The sequence below is a fragment of the Urocampus carinirostris genome, chromosome 15, assembly GCF_059441175.1.
Source record: "Urocampus carinirostris isolate Australia breed hairy pipefish chromosome 15, RoL_Ucar_1.0, whole genome shotgun sequence".
NCBI classification, from domain to species: Eukaryota; Metazoa; Chordata; class Actinopteri; order Syngnathiformes; family Syngnathidae; genus Urocampus; species Urocampus carinirostris.
The window spans coordinates 32,776,240-32,801,588 of record NC_142363.1 but is presented as its reverse complement, the minus strand read 5'-3'; the positions used below and the strand labels follow the sequence as shown (position 1 = coordinate 32,801,588).

The 25,349-nt window shown below is 40.0% G+C and overlaps 1 protein-coding gene across 1 annotated transcript in view; it reads right to left on the bottom strand.

The window, feature by feature from the left end:
- Positions 1 to 566: 566 nt before the first annotated feature.
- Positions 567 to 25,349, bottom strand: part of eif2ak3 (eukaryotic translation initiation factor 2-alpha kinase 3) — a 71,523-nt gene continuing 46,740 nt past the window's right edge. The window contains exons 8-17 of the mRNA XM_088354477.1: positions 23,315 to 23,437; positions 21,513 to 21,739; positions 18,145 to 18,254; positions 16,786 to 17,058; positions 13,541 to 14,105; positions 11,003 to 11,176; positions 9,915 to 10,088; positions 9,008 to 9,109; positions 7,924 to 7,986; positions 567 to 5,551 (exon numbers count right to left, since the gene is read on the bottom strand). Of these exons, the coding sequence (XP_088210603.1) occupies positions 5,357 to 5,551; positions 7,924 to 7,986; positions 9,008 to 9,109; positions 9,915 to 10,088; positions 11,003 to 11,176; positions 13,541 to 14,105; positions 16,786 to 17,058; positions 18,145 to 18,254; positions 21,513 to 21,739; positions 23,315 to 23,437 (2,006 nt within the window). The 3' untranslated portion in view covers positions 567 to 5,356. The remainder of the gene's footprint in view (positions 5,552 to 7,923; positions 7,987 to 9,007; positions 9,110 to 9,914; positions 10,089 to 11,002; positions 11,177 to 13,540; positions 14,106 to 16,785; positions 17,059 to 18,144; positions 18,255 to 21,512; positions 21,740 to 23,314; positions 23,438 to 25,349) is intronic.

Sequence of the window (25,349 nt, the reverse complement as noted above, 5' to 3'; positions counted from 1 at the left end):
AGAGCAAAGGCTCCTGACCAGAATATAAAGGGATTCAAGACTGAAGACGTTTTTTTAATGCCTTTTAAAATAAAAGTCAAGACTTTAAAACACTTGTTTTTAATGCCTTTTGAAATAGAATTCAAGACCAAGTGGGGAAAAAAACCACAACTGAAACAAAACACCTCATTAATTTAAGTTAATCTAAATAAATGTTTATGTATTTATTTATTTTAAATCACAGTTTGGTCTCGTTAAAAACTTTCCTTCTGGAATACATAGCACTCTCCAATGTTTTAGATGTGGAAACCCAAAAAAAAACAAAAAAATGATGTTTACAGTACTTCATTGATCCTAAGTGAAAACTAATTTTTGGGGCAGGCAATGTTTCAGAGTTGTCTGCCTTGGTGCCTGCTAACTTTTTCTCATGAGTTTCAGACATTGATAATGGAGAAAATGGCGGACAAAAACAAATAACCCACAAACATTTTATTCCACACTCTGAATTGAGAATTGAGTATTCCGGAAGCCTACTGTACCAACAAATAAGCCCATATGCAGGAGCAAAGCACGACACGGAGCAAACGTTCTTATTTTCCGACAGATTTATTAAAGTCAGACTTGTAAGAAGTCAAATTCTCTCGAGAATAAACGCCAACCCCGAACGGATTGAACAACAGCATAGAACATAAATAAAAACAAAAACGAACATATTTACAATTCTCTCAGGTGTCTTTTTCACCACCAGGAACGTTTTTTTCAAGCAAAGTAGGACCAAGCTACTCATGCCTTCACATTTTTCCCCCTTCTCTGCCAGAATGCGACAAAATGCAGCCGAACCTCCGCCAAAAGAACAATAAGAAGACTTTACTCTTCAACGTTGCGGTGATTGTCTTTCGAAAAACAGCGCGGAAGGCTTCGAAAACCCTCGGATAGCAATCACCGGGAAAAACAACGATAAGAAAATAAGAAAAGCTCTTATCCCCGAAGCATTAGAAAATGACAATCGCAACCGCACACGACAGGTCATGTGACTCTGAGCACTTGATCGGGTGACCAAAACGTCAGGTCCAGGATTTCACCGGCGGGGGTCCGGACGGGCTTATTTGGCCCCCGCTACTGCAAACATTTACAATCAGAATAACAAAATTTCCTTGCACAACTTGGCAAAAACTTTGGGATCGTCTAAAGGGGGATTTTTTTTTCTTCTGATGGATACAGTCATAATGGGAAAAAAGTCATCATTTACAAGAAAAAAAATGACATTTTACATTGATGGGAGGGGAAAAGTCCATTTTACAAGCACAAAGTTGAAAAAAGCCTTAATTCCTGCCTATATATTATGTTTGTGTATAGTATAATTGTATTGTACAAGCTATTTTTTGTGCAAATTGTTTTCTTATATTCATTAATGATTGATGTTTTTGTGCTGTGCCTTCATAAAAACAAACAAAGACAAAAACAATGGTTGGGTTGTTTTTTGGGGGGTCTTTTGGAAATTGAGTGGGGGGCAAGTGATTTAAAAAAGGTGGAAATCTTTCTAGAGATGAAGCCCGAATTTTCTGGAATGCAAATAGTCACTTTTTTTTTTTTTTTTTATAAAAATGAAGTTCTAAGTTGGTGCAGATCATTAGAAAAACTATTGAAGCGAGAACACTTGCAATGTGGCAAACTGGAAGACGTCTGTTGAATTAAGAAAAAAACATGAATAAATAAAAAAAAAACACTAAGAAACACAAAAAAAAAAAAAAAAAAGCCCAAACTTCCCAAAACCAATAAACATTACAACAAAAACAACAATCCCCTAAATCGAACAAAAAACAATCGCCAAAAAAAAAAAAACCTGACCAAGCCACCTCCAAAAAGAACCCTCCCCAAATCTCCAAAGCAAACACCCAAAAAACAAACAGCAGCCCCCCAAAAAACAACAAGCAAAAAACAACCCCCCTAAAACAAAAACAGAAATCAACACCAAAAGCCCCTAAAACAAACAACACCCCACAAAAAACAACCCCACTAAAACACCAACCGAAACAAACACCAAAAGTTCTAAAACAAGCAACCACCCCCAAAAAAAAACAACAAAACAAAAACAAACCCCCTAAAACAAAAACCGAGACAAACACCAAAAGCCCCTAAAACAAACAACCCCCCCCAAAAAACAACAAACAAAAAAAGCAACCACCCTAAACCAAAAACCGAAACAAACACCAAAAGCCCCTAAAACATACAACAAACAAAAAACAAACCCCCTAAAACAAAAACTAAAACAAACACCAAAAACCCCTAAAACAAACAATATCCCCCCAATAATACCCCCCACAAAAAAAAACTCCCAATTGCTACTGCGAAAAAAAATCATAACCAAAGAAAAACATAATTAAAGACGTCAATTTATTTTCATTGAGTAGTTTCTAATCATATCTTAATTCCACTTAGTCCATTTCTGTAGGCTTAAACGTCTTTGCTATTGGGCCGTGTGCACAAGCGCAAGGCTAACCCTTCACAACAATAATAACAACAAAAAAGAACAATAATAATGGCACTTGTAGCAATTTCTCAAAGCAGATCAACTCATAAAAAGCGACAGAAGGTTGTCGTGTACCTGTCTAAGCACTAGGGGGCAGTGTAGGACCTCACCATGAGGCGATTGGAAAGAAACAAATGGAGGGTTCAAGAAAATAAAATGCGGCTTTACAGATAACAAAACGGCAGTGAGAAGCGAGCGTTAGCCACACTGTGCTGACTGTTCTCGTTTTATTTACAAATGTGTAAATGCAACATGGCCGACCCGACATCCAAAAAGACCCCCTTCACACTGAAGATGAATCCAAAACTGAAAAACTGTAAAGGCGGGACTTGGGACCCCTACCCCAACAAAGATAACTGGGCTGATTTTAGTGACCTAGTTATACTTTTATATGATTTTCCATATTCAGTCTGGCAACGTAGCAGCCCGGTATCACATATGACAATTTTGGCTGGCAGCCGGCACAGCGATCTACCACTAGACTCAGTAACTACTGCATTCTCAGCAGCAGATGGCGCCGTTGTAATAGATCTAACCAGTTCGTCAGAAACGATTTCCGCTATAAGTCGCATGTCACCTGTAGTAAAATTAGTTTTCAGAAAACTGTCCTTTTTTTATAAATTGGAAAAAAAATATCATGAAAATTTAAATTGTATACACATATTTTTCTAATTTGAGTAAAAAAGGTTTATTTTTAATGCAGTAGTTTACTGTAAACAAGTATTGACAAAATCATTGTATATAGACATAAATCAGATATCTGAGACCACCAGGATGGGATGATGGTGTTTGAAGTTACTAAATCTAATATTGGTTATTCTTTTTTCAGCAATACCTTAAAAACATGTGTACAGAAAATGCTTTTTTTTCTAAATTCTATCGGAAAAGCCCTACTTATGAAGTAGTCGTTTTCCGTAAACCCGTTTTCATAAAAGTATTTATTATATTAGACTTGAGATTTATATCTGTCAGTTGCACCGATTGTGTTAAATTCTATATATTTTTTGTTAATTAAAGAAAAAAGGACGGACTTATAATGTGGTCATAATTCTGTAAACACGTATTTATGAAAGCATTAGATATTATTAGATTTGCCGTCAATATGGTTAATGGTAGGACTCAGGGGCTCTCCAAATGCAAAGGAAATAAATAGATTCCTGGCCTCATCCTGATTGAAATTCTTGTGTTTTTATATAGTTTTTCAGCAAAAAGGAAGAAAAAAAGAGCACAATAAAGAGAGAAAGGGCAAAAAGGAGATAAAAAATAGATGAGATAAAAAGAAATTGAGAAAGAAAGAAGAATAAGAGAATAGAAAAAGAGTGAGCGTGAGAAGCAGAGATAAAGAAACAGAGTGGAAAAGAGAGATAAAGTGACAAAAAAGAAGGAAAGGGGAAAGAAATAGAAAGAGGGATAGAATGAGAGGGTGAGAAAGAAAAAAAGAGAAAGGGCAAAAAGGAGATAAAAATAGATAAGATAAAATACATTGAGAAAGAAAGAATAAAAGAATAGAAATAGTCAGCATGATAAGGAGAGATAAAGAAACAGAGTGGGAAAGAGAGATAAAGTAACAAAAAAGAAGGAAAGAGAGAAATAGAAAAGAGAAATAGATTGAGAGGGTGAGAAAGAAAAAAAAGAGACAAAGGGCAAAAAGGAGATAAAAATAGATAAGATAAAAAGACATTAAGAAAGAAGAATAGAAAGAGTGAGCATGAGAAGGAGAGATAAAGAAACAGAGTGGAAAAGAGAGAGAAAGTGACAAAAGAAAAGGAAAGGGCGAAAGAGAGAAATAGAAAGAGGGATAGAATGAGAGGGTGAGAAAGAAAGCTTTCGTGACATCAAGTGGACATATTAGAAACTGCAGCTCATTTTTCTCTTGCGCTTCTCTCAATGCCGAGCCGCCTGTTTGACACCTAGGGTTAGGGTCTGAAACCGGGTTAAGACTAGGAACTAGGGTTTGAATGTAGGGTCCGAAATTGGAAGGGGCAAAAGAGGGAAATAGAAGGATAGAATGAGAGGGTGATAAAGAAAAAAAAGAGAGAGAGAGAGAAAGAGAGAGAAAGAAAAGGAGAACGAGAGAGAGAGAAAAGGAGAAGGAGAGAGAGAGAGAAAGAGAGAGAAAAGGAGAAGGCGAGAGAGAGAGAGAAAAGGAGAAGGAGAGAGAGAAAAGGAGAAGGAGAGAGAGAGAGAATTGGAGAGAGAGACAGAAAAGAAGGAGAGAGAGAGAGAGGAATAGAGAGAGGGAGAGAGAAAGGGAGAAGGAGAGAGAGAGAGAAGAGGAGAGAGAGGGAGAGAGGAAGAGAGAGAGGGAGAGAGAAAAGGAGAAGGAGAGAGAGATAGAAGAGGAGAGAGAGGGAGAGAGAAAAGGAGAAGGAGAGAGAGAGAGAGAGAGAGGAAGAGAGAGAGGGAGAGAGAAAAGGAGAAGGAGAGAGAGAGAGAGAGAGAGAGAGAGAGAGAGAGAGAGAGAGAGAGAGAGAGAGAGAGAGAGAGAGAGAGAGAGAGAGAGAGAGAATACTACAGATGCTTTGCAAGTGGCTTTAGTGGAGAACGATCACATGTAAAATAAGCTAATATTTAACACGAGGGGACTGTACAGTGTGAAGGGGGTCCAAAATAGAAGTAGCGTTAGCTTAGGCCATCCATTTAGTCGAAAGGCATTTCGGATCCTCCCAAAAAAACAGAAAAAGGAGTTACCGATCAGTTCCTTTTTTTTGGTTTCCGAAACAGGCTAAGCGGCAGAAGGTCGTACCTGAGGTGCGCGTGAAACCTTGAGAAAAACGAAACTTCCGAGGAGCGCTCGGCTGATGTCAGTAGTGTACAAAAAAGGGAGGGGGGGGGGGTTCTCGGGGTTCAGGCGGGCTGTTTGGGGGGTCGCCCTCCTCCCCCGCCCCCCGTGGAGGAGGTGCTGTAGGTACGGGAGCGTTGCCGTACGGCCGGCTGGCGCCACGGGACTTCCAGGTCCTGGAAAAGGGGAAGGCCCGTGATGTCCGCCGCCTCGGGCCGATCGGCGGGGCTGAGGGACAGCATGCTGAGCACCATGCTGAGCTGAGCGACAAACAGAAGGATAGAAAGGACGGTGAGCCGGGTGCGCTCCTCCGGGGTACCGGGGACCAGAAAAGACGAGTCGATTAGAGAGAGAAAGAAAGACAGAAACGGAGCGAGAACGGGAGAAAAGTGAGAGTGCAAGCGAGAGAACAGGGAAAGTGAGAGTGCAAGCGAGAGAACAGGGAAAGTGAGAGAGAAAAAAGATTGCAAGGAAGAGGGAAAACGTGAGAGAGAAAGAGATAGAGAGGAAAAAAACAGTAAAAAGAGAGAGTGAGAGAAAATATAGTGCAATGGAGCAAGAGAAATGGACAAAAAAGAGGAGTTAGAAAGTGAGAAACAAGAGAGAGAGAAAGGGAGAGAGAGGGAGAGGAAAAAAAGACAGAATGAGCACAGGATAGAAGGACAGAGACAGAGAGTGAGAGAGCACATGAGAGAGAGCGTGAGATAGAGAGGATGATAAAAGAGAGTGCAAGAGAGAGAACAGGGAAAGGGACAGAGAAAAAAGATTGCAAGAAAGAGGGATAACACGAGAAAGAGATAGAGAGAAAAAAAAGAGTAAAATGAGGGATAGAGAAGAGAGAGTGAGAGAAAATAGAGCGTAATAGAACAAGAGACATGGACAAAAAAAGAGGAATTAGAAAGTGAGAGAGAAACATATGAGAGAGAGAGAGAGAGAGAGAGAGAGAGAGAGAGAGAGAGAGGGAGAGGAAAAAAAAAGACAGAAAGAGCGCAGAAAAGGACAGAAAGAGCGAGAGCGCACATGAGAGAGCGTGAGATAGAGGATGATAAAAGAGAGTGCAAGAAAGACAAAAGAGAGAGACAACAAGAGGGAGAGAGAGAAAAAAGAGCACATGCGCGAGCAAAAAAAGATTGCAAGAAAGAGAAAACGCGAGAGAGAAAGAGATAGAGAGGGAGAAATGAGTGGAAAAAGAGATAGAGGAGAGAGAGAGAGAAAAAGATCATAATAGAGCAAGAGACATGGACTAAGAGAGAAAAATTGGAAGTGAGAGAGATAATAGAGAGAGAGAGAGAGAGAGAGAGAGAGTGAGAGAGAGAGGTGCTGAAAGACAGAAAGAACATAAGAAAGCGAGAACAGGAGAAAGTGAGAGTGCAAGAGAGAGAGCAGGGAAAGTGAGAGAAAGAAAACAGACAGAGCAGAGAAGGATAGTGAGCGAGAGAAGAAATGCACGAGAGCGAGAGAGAGAGAAAGTGCAGGTGAGAGTGTGTGATAGAAAGCAAAAAGAGCCCGAGAGGTAGAGAGAGAAAAAAAAGACAGAAAGAGCGCAGGATAGTAGGACAGAGAGAGACAGAGAGAGAGAGAGAGAGAGAGAGAGAGAGAGAGAGCACATGATAGAGAGGGTGAGATAGACAGGATGATAAAAGAGAGTGCAAGAGAGAGATAAAAGAGCGAGAGAAAACGAGAGAGAAAGAGACAAAAAAGCACACGCGCGAGCGAAAAAAGATTGCGAGAAAGAGAGAAAACGCGAGATAAAGAGGGAGAAAAGAGTGCAAAAAAAGATAGAGAAGAGAGAGAGAGAAAATAGAGCATAATAGAGCAAGAGACGTGGACAAAGAGGGAGAAATTAGAGAGCGAGAAATAAGAGAGAGAGAGAGAGAGACAGAGCACATGAGAGAGTGCATGAGGTAGAGAAGACGATAAAAGAGAGTGCACGAGAGGGATAAAAGAGCGAGAGACAACGAGAGAGAAAGGGAGGGAGAGAGAGAATGAGAGAGCGAGAAAAAGATTGCAAGAAAGAGAAAACCCGAGAGAGAAAGAGATATAGAGGGAGAAAAGAGTGTAAAAGAGTGATGAGAAGATACATGGACAAAGAGAGGGTGAGAAAGAAAAAAAGAGAGAGAATTTAGAGTGAGAGGGAAACGAGAGAGAGAGACAGAGAGGTAGTGAAAGTCAAAGATATATGAGAGAGTAAAAGAGAGAAAAGAGAGCAAGAGAAAGACAAAAAAAGAGTGAAAGACAGAGAGAAATAGAAAAGGAGATAGAGATACACAGAGAGAGAGAGAAAGTGAAAGAGAAAAAAGAAAGAAATGAGACATAGATATAGAAAAGGAGAGACAGAGAGAGCAAAAAGATAAAAAAGAGAAAAATAAATAGAGAATAAAAAAGGGAGCGAGAGATATAGAGAAAGAGTGAGTCAGAAAAAAAGAGAGGAGAAGAATGAAAAAAAGCACTAACCAAACCAATAAACACAATGACCAAAGCAATACTATCCTATGATCCTACTCCAAATACTAGTGGCTGTGCTCATGTTCGTAGATTTTTGCAAGGGGTTCACAGCGATAAATGAGGGATTACAGTAAAACAAAAGAGTATAACACGTGCCTCCCCTAGATGGCAGCAGAGAGCCACTCACCTCATGGAAGTTGTTTCGGGAGAAAGATTCTGGGAAGCGAAGGGATCGAACCTCCATCAAGGTCTGCAACAAAACAGGACAAATCGAAAAATGGCCGAATTCAAGCACTTTTGAAGGATTTTCAAAGCAAATTTTCTCATTTTTTCCAGTACCTTTAACAGAAAAAACCCAGTGTGAATCGTGTATTTTGGAGAGCCACAAATATGTGTGTACTTTATATATATGTACTACTTCTCTTGCCTTTCTAAAGACGTGTGATTTTTAGATCTTGAGTAAATCGCGAATACAAGTCAGAATATGTGGCTTCCATTTTCAGTTACAGGAAGTTCATCCCATTGAAATTGACCACTCATGATAGTCTGTAGTTTGTAATAATCTGTGGTCTGTGCAGCCCTTAGAGACTCTTTGTGATTAAGGGTGTCACAAATAAACATGACTTGACTTGAGATTTTTGAGTTTTTCCTTGCCCTCATGTCGGTTTTAGATCAGGGGATGGTGTCATGATAGTCTGCGGTTTGCAATAGTATGTGGTCTGTGCAGCCCTTTGAGACTCTTTGTGTTTAAGGGCGTCACAAATAAACATGACTTGACTTAACTTGAGGTTTTCCAGTTTTTCCTTGCCCTCATGTCGGTTTTAGATTAGGGGATAGTGTCATGATAGTCTGTAGTTTGCAATAGTATGTGGTCTGTGCAGCCCTTTGAGACTCCTTGGGATTAAGGGTGTCACAAATAAACATGACTTAACTTGAGGTTTTTGAGTTTTCCCTTGCCCTCATGTAGGTTTTAGATCAGGGGATGGTCTCATAATAGTCTGTGGTCTGTGCAGCTCTTTGAGACTCTTTGTGATTAAGGGCGTCACAAATAAACATGACTTGTATTCAAGTTAATGTTTGTTTTTTGTACCACTAGGAGGCACTCAATATTACACACCGTATCTTTAAACAAGAGAGAAGTTCCTTAATGGTGGAATTTATATGACCTTATATCACATTTTCTCCTCGTATCCGTGCCGGAAACCGATAGAAAACGATCGGGACGATGTTCTCCTGAGTCAGTGAAGTAAAATGTCGATAATCCCACTCACCCTCACTCGTTCCATCTGCGTACTGAAAGGGTAGAGCAACTCAAACAGGATCAGGCCCAGGGAGTAGATGTCCACTTTGTGCGAGTAGGACTGTCCAGAGAGCTTCAGAAGAAAGAAAAGGAACAAAAAAAATGAATGAATGAAAACTTTATTCGAAAAAAAAACGGAACAAAAACAATAACTCAACAAAATAATGATACATAATATGTTCCAAAAGGGGTAGTAAGAAGCAAATGCTTATATTTCCTACCCCTTCATCTTCCCTATTGCATACACCAATGATAATAACAAATATAGTCATAATATTAATAATAACAGTTATAACAAATGCAACAATAACAACAAAGTGAACCATAGTTCTAGACGCACTATTCCCAATCTCTCGTATCACCCATTTTCTTCATCTCTGTATTCCGCCAGTAATGTTTTTTTGTATTTCAATTTGAACAAGTGAATAGTTGGACATTGTTTGGTCTCGTCTTGTAAATTGTTCCAAAATTTGACTCCACACACAGACACACACATACTTTTCCTGGTGGTTCTCACCTTTGGGATGATGAATTGACTACAGCCCCGTAAGTTATAATTTCCCTCTTTCCCAGTGAATAATTTTGGGATGTTTTCTGGCACTATGTTTTTGTTGACCTTAAATAGCACTCGTGCAGTGAAAAATTTGACTAAATCATCTCATTTTAATCATTTGGACTGCAGGAATAAAATATGAGTATGGTATCGATATCCTACCCTGTGTATGTTTTATTATTGCACGTTTTTGGAGGATAAAAAGGGGCTGCAGTGAACTTTTGTAATGATTGCCCCAGACTTCTGCACAATATGTTAAGTATGGTAAAAATGTATAATAGTCGAAAAAAAAAGGTGAAAAGACGGGCGCGTGGTCGTGACTCACCTGCTCCGGGCTCATGTAGAGCTTGGTGCCCACCTGCCCGGTGTGTCGGGTGAGGAGGGTGGCCGGGGTGCGGGTGGCCTCTTCCTGCTCGTCCTCTTCGTGCTCCATGGCCGTCACCAGGCCCAGGTCGCCCACCTTCACCACGTCGTCCACCGTGAAGAAGATATTGGATGGCTGAGGGATAATAGATCCAAAAAACAAGGATTTGAATTGAATTGTCTGAATCATGGTTGATATCAGTCCCCTGCCCACTGCCCGAAGATAGCTGGGATGGGCTCCGGCACCCCCGTGACCCTACTGTGGATAAGCGGTGCAGATAATGGATGAGTGGATCAACATGGCGAAACTATTTATGTATATTGGGTAAATGCATGCTCCGATTTAATACAAGGCAAAGGGATCTTTAAATGAATTAATGCATTCATTTATCGAATAAATGTATTCATTTTATAATATAATCTTATTTAATCGTGTCAATTTATTTCATTACATTTTGAAAATCTGGTGTAAAACTGGGTCAAGTTAGTGGAAAAATATCCTTTCAAAATAAAAAGAAGACAGCCTAACCTCGCTAGTTCGCGGTTCCACTTTTGCAGGTACAGAGCGATATAACTTACCTTCGCAATAAGCCTTTATTGACTTGAGCAAGCGCGAGCTTATGTCAACTGAAGACACGGTGTGGACACTCTTATTGTGAAGGGGAGGGGGAGGCCCTGTACAATGCTTAGTCATGGTGAGTTACCGCTTCGCTCACCCCCTCGGCTTCAACTCCTCCCACCTCACCCTCTTCTTCTGTGGCGCTGTTAATCATGGATGAACTCGGCGACGCGACGGAAGTATATTCTCTTCTGTCACATTTCATATCAAGTTTGACTTTATTATACCAAAAGCGAGCGGTTGTTTGTACTACCTAAACACGGCTAACTGTGTGCGGTTTCGTGTATTTGTTGTAAAAGCCGTTCGATGCCGCTCGCTAAAGTATGTTGTTATTGTCAGAATGTAGTTCTTTCACTTTCATTAAAATGAACTGTTGTTTCCCAAAACGCTATTGAAATTTTAACAATTTAATTTCTTGAGCGGCGTTTCACCTTGAGGTCCCTGTGCATGAGGCACTTGCTGTGCAGGAAGTCGACGGCTTCTGCGATCTGGAGGAAAATATCCAGGCATTGGTTGTGCTCCCTCTGCTCGGGGAGGCAACGCTGGGCCATCCAGTCTTTCAAGTTCTCCTTGCGGCACAGTTGCATTTGGATGTACAGATAGACCTGCCAAGCGGACGGGGAATTCTCCGTCAAAAACGGGAGTTTGCCTTTAAGGGACGTGCGATACTGGACATTTGCTTTTGGCCTAGCGTGTGACGTCACCCACTCCGCTGTTGCTAAACTACAACACAGCACCCTGAGGCCATCCTGTTAATCTGTTAATAAACATCTAAAGGATACTGCTGGAAGTGTGAATTTCCTTACGGGGATGACTAAAGTATCTATCTATCTAGACATCAAGACATTATCTATCTAGACATCTATCTATCTAGACATCTATCAATCTCTATCTATCTAGACACCTACCTATCTATCTAGACATCTATCTATATATCTATCGAGACATCTATCTAGACATCTTTCGACCGATCTATCTATCTAGAAATCTATCTATCTAGACATCTATCGAGACATCAATCTAGACATCAAGACATTTATCCATCTAGACATCTATCAATCCCTATCTATCTAGAGATCTATCTATCAATCTATCTAGACATCTATCGAGACATCTATCTTTCTCTATCCATCTATCTAGACCTCTACCTATCTATTTAGACATCTATCTATCTCTATATATCTATACATCTACCAATCTCTATCTATCCAGACATCTATCTATCTCTATCTATCTATCTAGACATCTATCGAGATATCTCTATCTATCTATCTATCTATTTCTATCTATCTAGACATCTATATATCTCTATCTAGACATCTACCTATCTATCTATCGATCGATCTATCTATCTAGACATTTATCTAGACATCTATCGAGACATCAATCTAGACATCAAGACATTTATCCATCTAGACATCTATCTAGACATCTATCTATCTAGACATCTATCTTTCTCTATCCATCTATCTAGACCTCTACCTATCTATTTAGACATCTATCTATCTCTATATATCTATACATCTACCAATCTCTATCTATCCAGACATCTATCTATCTCTATCTATCTATCTAGACATCTATCGAGATATCTCTATCTATCTATCTAACTATTTCTATCTATCTAGACATCTATATATCTCTATCTATCTAGACATCTACCTATCTATCTATCGATCGATCTATCTATCTAGACATTTATCTAGACATCTATCGAGACATCAATCTAGACATCAAGACATTTATCCATCTAGACATCTATCTTTCTCTATCCATCTATCTAGACCTCTACCTATCTATTTAGACATCTATCTCTATATATCTCTACATCTACCAATCTCTATCTATCCAGACATCTATCTATCTCTATCTATCTATCTATCTATCGAGATATCTCTATCTATCTATCTATCTATATATCTCTATCTATCTAGACATCTACCTATCTATCTATCTATCGATCGATCTATCTATCTAGACATCAATCTAGACATCAAGACATTTATCCATCTAGACATCTATCAATCCCTATCTATCTAGACCTCTACCTATCTATTTAGACATCTATCTATCTCTATATATCTAGACATCTACCTATCTCTATCTATCCAGACATCTATCTATCTCTATCTATCTATCTAGACATCTATCTAGACATCTGTCGAGATATCTCTATCTATCTATCTCTATCTATCTAGACATCTATATATCTCTATCTATCTAGACATCTACCTATCTATCTAGACATCTATCTATCTCTATCTATCGAGACATCTATCGATCGATCTATCTATCTAGACATTTATCTAGACATCTATCGAGACATCAATCTAGACATCAAGAAATTTATCCATCTAGACATCTATCTAGACATCTATCAATCCCTATATATCTAGACATCTACCTATCTATCTAGACATCTATCGAGACATCGATCGAGACATCTATCTTTCTCTATCCATCTATCTAGACCTCTACCTATCTATTTAGACATCTATCTATCTCTATATATCTAGACATCTACCTAGATATCTACCTATCTCTATCTATCCAGACATCTATCTATCTCTATCTATCTATCTAGACATCTATCGAGATATCTCTATCTATCTATCTATCTCTATCTATCTAGACATCTATATATCTCTATCTATCTAGACATCTATATATCTCTATCTAGCTAGACATCTATCGATCTATCTATCTAGACATCTATCTTAACATTTATCTATCTAGACCTCTATCTAGACCTCTATCTAGACATCTATCGAGACATCTATCTAGACATCTATCTATCTCTCTCTATCTAGATATCTATCTATCTATGTATCTATCTATTAAAAGTCAAGCAGAGGATTTCAAGAACCTGTACAAAATAACTATTCAAAATGTAGGCATCGCTTTGAAAATAGAGGATTCTTTGAGTTTATCTTTAGGGATGTGGGATACTAAACCCAAAAGCGTCAAACCTTAGGAGACGGTTGAACCCGTTGTGTGGGCGGAGACAAGGGCAGCATCAGGGCCAGCGAATTTGGCCGAGGCGGCGAGGAAGAAAGCGGCGGGCCGTTCTCCAGCCGTTGAGTGCGGGACGAAGATGAACCCGTCTTCCCGGCTCCCGACCCGTCCGGACGCGCCGAAACCGAGTCGGTGTCCTCCTCCGCCTCTCCTTCGCCCCCGGCGTCTCCGTCGCAACCCGAATCCTCGAAAACGATGTCGAAGGAGGACGACGTGCAGTCGCTGGGCTGACGCGGCAGACAAAGGTCGAAAGAGTCGGGCGTGTCCGGGCGATCCGGTTCCGCTTGGCTGTCCGGTTCCGATCCCAGGCTGTTCGGGACGGGGTAGAAGGACGAATCGCCGTTGAGGCCCGAGCCGGCCGCGGCGACGGAGCGGCCGAGGGGCGACGGGTGAGGACGATGGCAGCCGTTTGTCGTCGGAACGCTCGAGTCCTTGCCGCAGGACCTCGATTCGGACACTGGGACTTTGACGGACAGCGCCTCCATGTGGTCCACGAAGCTCATTGGCGACTCGGTAACACTGTGTGACGGAAATTTTTTGTTTTACAAAGGTACTTTTATCAGGGTTCGTACACCTTTTTCATGAGCAAATTCAGGCACTTTTCAAGCACCTTCAAGACCAACTTCTTAATTTTTCCAGTACTGTCAAAGGAAGAAATCTATTACCGATCAAAAAGTGTTTTTTTTTTGTTGACTTTGATGACTAAAATAAAGACGGTATTTTGTTGCTAGTACTAACTCAGATTCAGATAAACTTTATTGTCATTCTTGTACACATGTATACGGAACGAAATGTCGATACATCTGACCCGCACAGTTTCCTTGAATGTACAGATATAAATAAAATCTTGTATTGAATTGGAGTATTGAAGTACTAATAATATACTAAATAATTATAGCGGTGAGTATTATACAGTAGTGCAAGAGTGCAAGAGGAGCAGCTAAACAGATGTGCAAAATGGGCAGTCAGGTAAACAAGTCGCTATACAATAACAATGGAGTATGGTAGTGGAGAGGAGAACAGATGTGCAAAGGAGTGGCTAGGTATAAGAGAACTGCCAGTAGTGCAAGGACACACTGGAGTACCTCCTCCCAGAGGTTAGCAGAGTGAATAGTCCATGATGGGGGTGAGAGAGGTCCCTAATGATGTTCTATGGTCGGGATAGGCAACGCTTCTGGCCGATGTCCTGAATGGAGGGGGAGAGAAGTCCCGATGATTTTCTCTGCTGTCCTCGTCACCCTCCTCACACTACCCCAGTCGGAGGCACTGCAGCCTCCACACCACACAGAGATACAGCTAGTCAGGATGCTCTCTATGGTGCCCCTGTAGAATGTGATGAGGGTGGGTGGGGGCAGGTGGGCTCTCCTCATGCTCCGCAGGAAGTACAGGCGCTGCTGTGCCCTCTTCACCAGTGATAACTTTGTCCTATCTTCAGCTGTTCGAATTGTTGGGATTAAATATCATCATGTAACATTTACCAAACTGTTCGAATGAGTTATTGGACTCCATTAACCAAACACAACCTACATTCACCCAACAATGCGCGCTCGTTTCTTGATGGAAAAATGAACAGGAAAGCCGACATTTCCACACGGGGGCAGATTTGTTTCCATGAACAATTTAACTAAGTGTACTCTATCAAAAACGGACGAATTAGTGACGTTGGAGTCTCTGGGAAGCCCTCTTCTGAAGTCCTTTAGCTTTCGACCCGGCTCCTCCCATGGGCGTGCCAAGGAATTGTTTTGCGCCCACCGTTCTCACAACACAGCGCCTTGTTCTCAAAACAATGCCTGCTGTCCTCCGTCTGGATGTGCTGATTATCTTATCAGCAGTATGTCCCGTTCTGCAAACAACATCTTCCACCACACATGCCTGCCCTGAACTTTCACTGCTCATTGAATAAAGGCACAGTCAGTAAATAACTACAGCATTAAACTCAATAAATATAACTTGTATTCAATCTTATAAAATCCTTTACAGTCAAATGTATAAAATCCTCCAATCTAGGATCTTTTTGTGTCAATGGGCTACTATAAACTGACATGAATTCTGCCATTCTGCTTCAACAATGCACGCGCAGCTTCAGTAAGTCACATTCGTTGACAAAGACGGAAAGGGCCACTTGTGATCCACATTCTCAAAATGAATTACTAAACCTAACAGCTAATGCTATTGGGCAGGTCACTGACACAAATTTGCAATGCTAGATGCTGTGCTAATGTTGCTGCAGTGTCTTTGACAATAGTGGCTAATACTATTGCTAGTTGCAGATTTGAAGTTGCGAACAACTTAGGCAGGGGTCAGGAACCTATGGCCCGTGAGCCCTATATGGCTGTTTTCTAGAATACATATGGCTTGGAGATAAAATCATGGCCATGCAAATCTCATCTAAAGCGTTTCAATTCGGGTAAGGGCAGAGTCAATTCTAGTAAGACAAAGCGTTAATGGTGTTTATGGTTTGTTCCAGTATATAATAAAAATATTCCCCACAACAGTTTACAGTCAAGGTGTCACACTAACAAACCCGGTTTTGGCCGTACGTCGCTAAGAAATCCTTTACAATGAAGCTCATTAAACAATTCAGGTTTGCTGTTGAAACACTTTATGATGAAAACCCACAGTAAAACTGTAAACAGCCAGAAACACCAGCCAAGCACAAAGAGCCATTCGATTGGGTGGGCAAAGCTATGGACACAGCATCGTTCTCTTTGTACAGCGCTGTCTGCACCAAAGGTAAATACGTCAGTGTCCTTGTTTGCGGTATTTTGTAACATTTTTACGAAATAACTCTGCTTGCACCTTGTTTTGAAACCATTATTTATGAAAAAATGAAGGTCAAAATGAGCCCCAACGATGTAAGTAACTGTGGGAGGAAGACAAGTGGTACATGTGTTTATATGGGACACAGGCCCTGGCTTTTTTTTTTGTTTCATAAATTTAACCAAACATCTCACATCACAAAGTGAAATAAAATGCCCTAAAAATTAGATTTGGTCTGGAAAGCGGGTTTGGCCAAAAAATAATAAAGAAACAAATAATTTGCTATTATGGCTCTTTGGGTCGTATAGGTTTCCCACCCCTTCACTTCCTCTGTTCAACAGCAGGGCCCGACAGCTTTGGCTGGTTTACCCCTTCTGCGTCATACAGGTGCAAGTCACAACTCACGGCAGTGTTTATTTAAAGGGCCAGGACCCCTCACCTGGTGTCTTGCAGCCACCTGTGGTCCATCTTCTCCTGCCAGCCTTCAGGGGGGCTCTCCTGCCAAGCGTTGAAGTACCGGATGATGCCTGGATGCTCCAGTTTGGCCAGGGCCTTCACCTCCCGCATGACTTTCTCCCTCGCCACCTCCCTGTTGGGCAGTCGGATCCTCTTGATGGCGTAGTTGCAGTCGTCCACCTTGTTGCGGGCTTCGAAGACCACGCCGAAGCCCCCGCGACCCAGGCACTGCACCGGTTCAAAGTCCGTCAGGTACCTGTCCGGAGTATGGGGATATCTCAGGGTTCGTTCACGTTTTTCATGGCCGAATTCAAGCACTTTCAAGGCCATTTTTTTACATTTTTCCAGTTTCTTTTATGCCAGTATAATGATCAAAAGAATTATTTTCTTTTGTTGACTTTAATGATTGAAAAAAAGTTGCTATCTTGCTGCTAGCACATACTTTGTGCTATTTTGATCTGTTCCTAACTATGATCCACAATCTTTTTGTGTCAATGGGCTTCTGTAAACTGACACAAATTCTGACATTCTGCTTTAACAATGCACGCGGAGCTTTAACACTTTTTCACAAAGGGCTCATAATTGAGTTTATACGGAAGACAGATTAAAGTACTGTATGTATAAAAAGCAGAAAAATGAGCCAAAGTTGGTCTCATTTTTATAATATTGATTACTCCAAAGCAGAGTGCTTTTGATCTTTCAATCTTAGGGACTGCTGATATTTTGCTTCTTGTTTTACTTATTTTAAATCATATTTTGTGTGTGTTTTTCAGAAATCTGTGTCTAAATTGGTTAAAATGTAATTTTAAATCGATTTTTTTCTTGAATTTTCTTATTATACTTATAACATCTGGGAATTGATGTTTTTCATTTTATTGTTTTGCATTTTCCATAGAATATTTTAATTTATATTTCATAAGTTTTTTTTAGATCCCCTGCAAAACTTAAAATGACTAATTACTGAGTAAATTGGTTTATAATGTTTTATTATTGTTGATAATATATTTGAAAGAAAAAAAAAATCTGAGGAGCTGTTTGGGAGCCGAAAGAGCCGTGCTTTCTAAATAGAGCTGTCCTCTTGGGTCCGAGCAGTATGAGACACTTGACATAGCAAAGCCATCATGACAGGCCACAAGAGCAGGCGTGTCAGCGTCATTTTCACACACTTCTTAAAATATTCATTTATTGCATGGTCTATAGAGTCAGTCTGCCAAGAAGCATGGCAATGGCAACAATATCATGCATTTTCAAGCATTTTCCTGACCTCAAAAACAAAATTCAAGCATTTTCAAGGATTTCAAGCACCCGTACAAACCCTGAATGGTAAGCGTTGATGACATACCTGGACACGTATTTGCTGGATCGCGCCTCCTCGGAGTCCGGCTCTTTGGATTCGACAACTTCAAGGTCGGTCTTGTCCGTTTGGCACTGAGTCTCGGACTCTTTACGTTGCTTTTGGAAAGAGACGCAAATTAACCACGTCAATTTAGAATATTTGACAAAATCGAGCTTTTAATACTCCAAAATCGAACTTTGAATACTCATTCGGAGAAAACAGATTAAGGCCTGATAAATGTTCTGCTATTCTCTCCTATAGTCATCAAATTGGGTAAAATCGAACAAGGACGACAACATTCATTCCACCCAAAATAGAAAAATAAACCCTAATATCTTTGGTCATGTTATCAATTCCTTTTCTTAATGTTTTACGATAAAATGTAAATTATTTGTGAGTAAAATCAGCACGTGGTGCATTATAAATCGGGTCAGGGTGACACAACACACGCTTCTGTTCAATAACAGGGCCTGACAGCTTTTCGCTGGTTTACCCCTGCCGTATCGTGCAGGTCCCTAAGAACGCGTCTAAACATCCCACTATCCTTTTACAACACCTCTCCACTCATTCCTATCACCAACAAGAGCTCTAGCTTCCACTATGTTTGGACCTCTTTCAAGAACCATAATATAATTTAAAACCCTTATCAACCACCTAACATAAGAAACATGGAAACAATTTCAAGCATTTACAAGTACTTTAAATATATTTGCTCTTTTCTGTTTAATATTCTTTAAATGGTTACAGATAACTAAATAGATTGGCACAGTTGATATTTTTTTTGAAATAGAAGTTATCAATTTTAAAAAAAGCAGAATTAGCGACTGTCAGACAGACAAATCAGGTTATTTAAAGATTTTAGTGGAAACATGAAAAAAAAAAACATTATTTTTTTAAAGTAAAATAATATTTAAATGTGCTTAATTACTTTTAAAATTTTATTTTTCTACTTTATTAGAAAACTAGTAAGACATATAGGAAAGTAAGAAAAATAATACTTCAAATGAGGTAGATTACCATTTTAAATAGAAGCTATATCAAATAAAAAGGCAAATAAATAGAGAAATAAAAATACGAAAAATGAAAAATAAATGAAGGGAGAAAAAAACTGCATGATGATATGTCTATTTTTGGGGGGAGTGTATTCCTGATCGCATTTTGACTTTTGCAAATATTCAAGAGGGAGGCCAATTTATCTCATGATTCACTGCTAAAATATAAAAATAAAATCAATTGTGTAAAACTGTGTGTTCAGCACAAAGTGACCTAAAATAAACAAAAAATTCTGATAGAGTAAAAAACAAACAAACATTGTTTTAAAATTTTTTGTAGTTCTCTCAATAATTGTCACGGTTGCCATGGCGCCCAATTGGGCACGCCCGTGTGGCACCAGCAGCGGCTCATTGACAGATTGGCTTTCCGTCTATTTAAGCTCAGTGCTCTCACTCTTCCTTTGTCAGTCCGTCAACGAACCGCTGCCCCGCAAGACGTGGGTTTTGACTCGGTCCCGTTTCCTGGTGGCATTTCCTGTCCGGTATTGTTCCCGTTTATTTTTCTCCTGTTTAATATCGGTTTCCAGTTTCGTTCCTGTCTATTTTTGTCCTGTTTATTATTCTCTCCAGTTTTCGTTCCTGTCTAATTTGTCCTGTTTAATTTCGATATCCTGTTTTGATATCAATCCTGTCTGTCCCGTCCTGTCCGGTATCGACCCCATCTACTCGGGCAATTGGTATCGACCTCGTCGGCCTCTGGGTTCCTGTCATTCCACACCAGACTGCTGCCTAACGTGCATGACTCCCTGTTTCCCGTAAGAGAAACGTCACGCGTTTGGGTCCTGATCCTGTTCTGGTTCATGGCAATAATTTGGCCTTGTACTTTACGCCTACATTGTATTGTGACATACCAACTGCAGTTGAATCCCGTTGTTAAAAAAGTACTGTAGTTTCCGGACTATAGAGTAAGTCTGGGGGTGAAATTATTAACACATTATTATTTCATAGAGTTTTACATTGTTATTACCAGTACTGTATATAATTTCACATGTTATTTTTTCATTAACCACAAGAGGGCGCTTTAGGCTTGTGTTCATAATTTCAACCTTACCCTGTTGTAAGTAGACTATTTTTCAAACAGAAGGAAGCGGCATATTATCCCAAGTTGATGGAGTTGCTTACCGGTAAAAACGACATAGAGGATGAAGATTTGATTGGAATGAGTGATTTGGAGCGAAGCTGATAGTTTGGCAAGCACGTTCTTGATACTAGAGTTATCGGAATAACTTTTAATATTTCATATCGGAAAGGAGCCCGGGGCAGCATGGCGGCGCAGTGGCTAGTGCGTGTGCGGCAGACTTCTGGGGTCATGAGATCGAACCTCCTGCCCCTCTTCACTTCATTTTCCATGATTGGGCACACTTCCACGTAATAACGTTGGTAAAAATGAATAACAATTGGCTTTGTGCACATTTATTTTCACCTCAGCTTTTGAATTCCTTTTGAGAAGATAACGGATGGATGGACGTCATATCGTTACTGTCGATCGTGTTTAAAATGTGCACGTACGTGTAACATTCGAACATTCATTTGAAATTGCCTATCAATATTACATGTAAGTATTTGGTGTTGGTTTTTAACCAATACATCTCCCCCCAGAATGTGACTTTTACTCCAAGTTGAACTTATGTGTTTTTTCCTGTTAATTATGCATTTTTCGGCTGGTGCGACTTATACAGTGAAGTCTCTGTTATCGCGGTTAATGGGGACCGAGACCACCCGCGAAAACTGAAAGCCCCTTCAAAAAGGCTTAAATAAACGTATACAGGTATACAGTATACCCCCCTGTATACAGTACACCATATAGAATACGGGTAGAGAGAGAGAGTGAAATTCATGCTATGACAAAAAAAAAAAAGTAAAATATGTTGTCTGTATACAATAACAATTGAGGGTCTAGAACACTGTTGGGCTACTGTAGTGAATGGGCCAATGGGGAGTCGAGTATTTGGCGAGTGCTGGCCAATCAGCTTGCGTTTATGCCGGTGATGCTTATACATGCATTTCTTTGTGTTTGAAAATGTTGTAAAATGATGCGATTACTAATTCTAATTGAATATTTTGTTTTCAAATTTTGTAAAATCATGTAATTTCAAATTTTAATGTAACATTTTTCGTTATTATAAATTTTTAAATATTTTTTAATATTTTTAATTTTTTAATATTTTTTAGACCAGCGAAGCTCTGAACCCGCGAGGTTCCACTGTACTCCCTAAGATACGGTAAATGACGACAAAAACTCGTTTGGCACTAAGTGAATTAACGGGTCCGAACGTTTCTTTTGTTTGCTTTTTTTGTGATCAGTGTGTTTTGTGATCTCACCCTGACGCCAATCGAGGGAGAAGGGTGGAAGAACTTGCGCACGATGTAGGTGGTGGCGGCGATGCAGAAGACGATGGTGCCCAGGATCTCCTTCCACCAGGGCAGAAGAAGCACCGGATCCTTGTTCCGGCCTCTGATGGGCTGCCCCCCGTTCCTTTTGATCACGCTCACGGCGCTGTCGCGCTTACCCCTGTAGCGCTTGTTGTAGGGGAAGTAGTAGCCGTTGTCTAGAGAGGAGGGAGGCAGGGTCTTGATTGTTGACATTTTTAAGAGGATCATAGAACATGGCATGGGTCTCAAGCAATGTTCCCTGTCATTTTCCAGGGGTCTGAGCGTTCACACAAAGTCGGTGAGCAACGCTTGAAACAACAGTGAGCAACCATAACCCCAAGTGTGGCAAGATAATTCATTATCAAAAATGTCCAAAACTTGACATCACGTTACATTTTGCGGAGTTTCCGGCAATGCAAAATGATTTTTCTCTTTTGAACGAATTGACTCATGTACTATTGCAAAGGTTGTACGGCCTACAAACGTAATTTGTTCTTACAATTCTTTCACAAAATATCCATTTCTTTTTATTTCCTGATATATTTTGTCGCATAATATTAACATTTTTGGGGGCTTATTTCGTCGGTTGCAGGATACACAACTGTACTTAATCACATTTTTGAGTGGAAGTACAATGTTGGCAACAAGATTCACTTGATATAATTGGAAATTATTTGAATGCAACACAAACTTTTTCTTCTTTTTTCCCTGTTTTTTTCTACTTTTTATTTAATTCCTTTAAAAAAAAATCTCATTGTGTTTATGTTTTCCTAGCTGCTACTTTTTTTCTATTTGTTCTCTATTTACTTTTTTTCCTATATGAATGATGATGAATAAAGTATCTATCTATCTATCTAGACATCTATCTAACTATCTATCAAATTTGTGGTTTATTGTCCCAGAAGTGTACAATTCAAGTGGCTTGAATATGAAATCGCAATCATCGATTACAGACGCTGCCCTACTCACTAACGAGATTGTTCGTAAGGTTGCTTCAGTGCTATATTTTGTATGTTTAAGGTTTATAGAAGCATGTTTAAGGCTTGTATACGTAACCTGTATTGTTTTGTACTCAAAAATAAACATTTTATAAAATAATATGCTCTACAAAGATAACTAAAGTTAAGTTCAATCTACTTTTGGAAGATGAGCTTCAAAAGTTAGGCGACTTCCTCTCACGTGGTAAAGAGTGGCCGAAAAAAAGCAATCCGACCATTTTCTCAACCGCATCAATCGTTCTTATTCCATTTTCATTTCAAAAGAAACAGATCGCCTCTTCTTTACACTTTACAACAACCATATTAAATGGATGCACTAGATATTAAGCTATAAAAATGTCAACGTTTTTAGTGCGCTGGAGATACAGTATAGAATGTTTACACACGAAAAGGAAGAGGAAGCTGATTTCTTCTTCGGGGTGGATGCTCGGTGAGCTCTCACAGTGCCACAAAAAGGTAGCGGCGGAAAGAAGCACGACAGGAATGTCCTGTACTCGGATAAAGGTGCACACAATACAAAATCTAGCTTACAGCAATGTCCGGATATTTTTCCACATTCTGAAAAAATTGTTCGTATCTACCGTTTTTCATTTGATAAAATGGCGATACTAGTAGAATCGCATTATGAATCGAATCGTGACCAAAGCATATCGTGCCTACCCTAATTATCCGGGCTTTGGGTTAAATTCGGTTGTATGAAAAAACGAATCAATGCGATTTGAATCACGGAGAGATGGCAATCCCGAGTCTCACCGTAAGGATACTGCAGGATGGACAAGGCTCCGTTGCTGTACTCATCGTGGGAGAATTTGTCGTTGTTCAGACATTTGTCGAACTCATCCGAGCCGACCAAGGCCGGGGTGCGAGAAGGCGAATCTGCGGGAGAACGGTATCTTGGTTAGTGCGAGCCGGCGATCGGGCTTAGTTTGTACTCAAAATGTAGGTATCGGTGTCAAGTGGTGTCGGCTGCTTCCTATTGGCCATTTAACAAAAAGCAGCCTGAAATGAAAGGAATCCCAATTTGAAGTTGAAGAACACTGCAATTATGTTACAATTTAAAGTATTTTTGTCAAAATATCAGTCATTATTTAAAGTATGTGTGGAATGCTCTTCCCCCTGAGATCCAATCTGCAACCTCAGTGGAATTGTTTGAATCTAGGCTTAGAACACACTTCTATTCCATAGCTTATGAATGATTTATATTTCCTGTTGACGATATCCATGTATTATTTGTTATTGCAACATCTGTTGCAGCCTGGTCGTCCTGGAAGACCTCATGTGCGGACCGTTCAGATTTTTGAGTTTTTCCTTGCCCTCATGTAGGTTTTAGATCAGGGGAGGGTGTCATAATAGTCTGTAGCTTGCAATGGTCTGTGCAACCCATTGAGACTACTTGTGTCTAAGGGCGTCACAAATGTATGACTCGACTTGGATTTCCACATGTGCAGTCCCTTCTCAAGGTCTCTTCATTTTCCTCATGTTGAGGTTTTTGAGTTTTTCCTTGCCCTCATGTAGGTTTTAGATCAGGGGATGGTGTCATAATAGTCTGTAGTTTGCAATAGTCTGTGGTCTGTGCAACCCATTGAGACTCCTTGTGACTAAGGGCGTCACAAATTTATGACTCGACTTGGATTTCCACATGTGCAGTCCCTTCTCAAGGTCTCTTCATTTTCCTCATGTTGAGGTTTTTGAGTTTTTCCTTGCCCTCATGTAGGTTTTAGATCAGGGGATGGTGTCATAATAGTCTGTAGTTTGCAATAGTCTGTGGTCTGTGCAACCCATTGAGACTCCTTGTGACTATGGGCGTCACAAATTTATGACTCGACTTGGATTTCCACATGTGCAGTCCCTTCTCAAGGTCTCTTCATTTTCCTCATGTTGAGGTTTGTGAGTTTTTCCTTGCCCTCATGTAGGTTTTAGATCAGGGGAGGGTGTCATAATAGTCTGTAGCTTGCACTCAAGCATAAATAACATGCTTATTAAACTATAAGCTTCACCCCGAATCACTAAATCCAATCAAATCTTCATCCTTGGTGTCACTTTTACCGGTAAACAACTCCCAGTAGGTCCCGGAGGTGGACAGACACCGGAATTCTCTTTGCGCTTTTACGTCACGGCCAAGGTTTAAATGATCAAGGAAGCCCTAGAGCGCCCTCTTGTAGTATAGTGTGAAAATAACGGGAAATGATATACAGTACCGGTTATAACAAGTTTATACTCAATGATAAATCGCACAACCCAGCCAATCTATGAAAAAAAAACAGACTTAATAGCAGGCTTTTTTAATTATCTTTTCAAAACAAACGTTTACTTTATTCTGATCTTCGAAATCTTTGTTCAGTGTGGAAATTTAGGAATTTCGTTTGGCAATTTGCGTACTCGGCAGCCAATCAGAAGCCTGCATCAAATAACTTCGTGCTTCTAGACAATACCAAGGCTTATAAGGTCGTGCATTTTCCAAAGTAGACGCACAGAGAATACAAAAACAATGAATAAGTAGTTAGGAATCAAGCCAAAACCTCTGCCCCATAAGAAAGATTCAAAAGAAGCAAACGAAATTTATGACGCTACAAAACGTAAACGTACATTAGAAGCATCGCGGAGAGAGGAGTTCAAATTTTAAGTGTTGTTCTGTTATATATTCAGATTTTTAATCCTTAATACTTTTTTTGTGATGAGTTGTCTTATTGTGTTTTAAGTTGTGAAAAATGGGGCAGGCGAATTTATGGCTTCAGACACTGTTATAGTCTGGAAAATACGGTAATTGTGTTAGAATTTAAAGGTATTT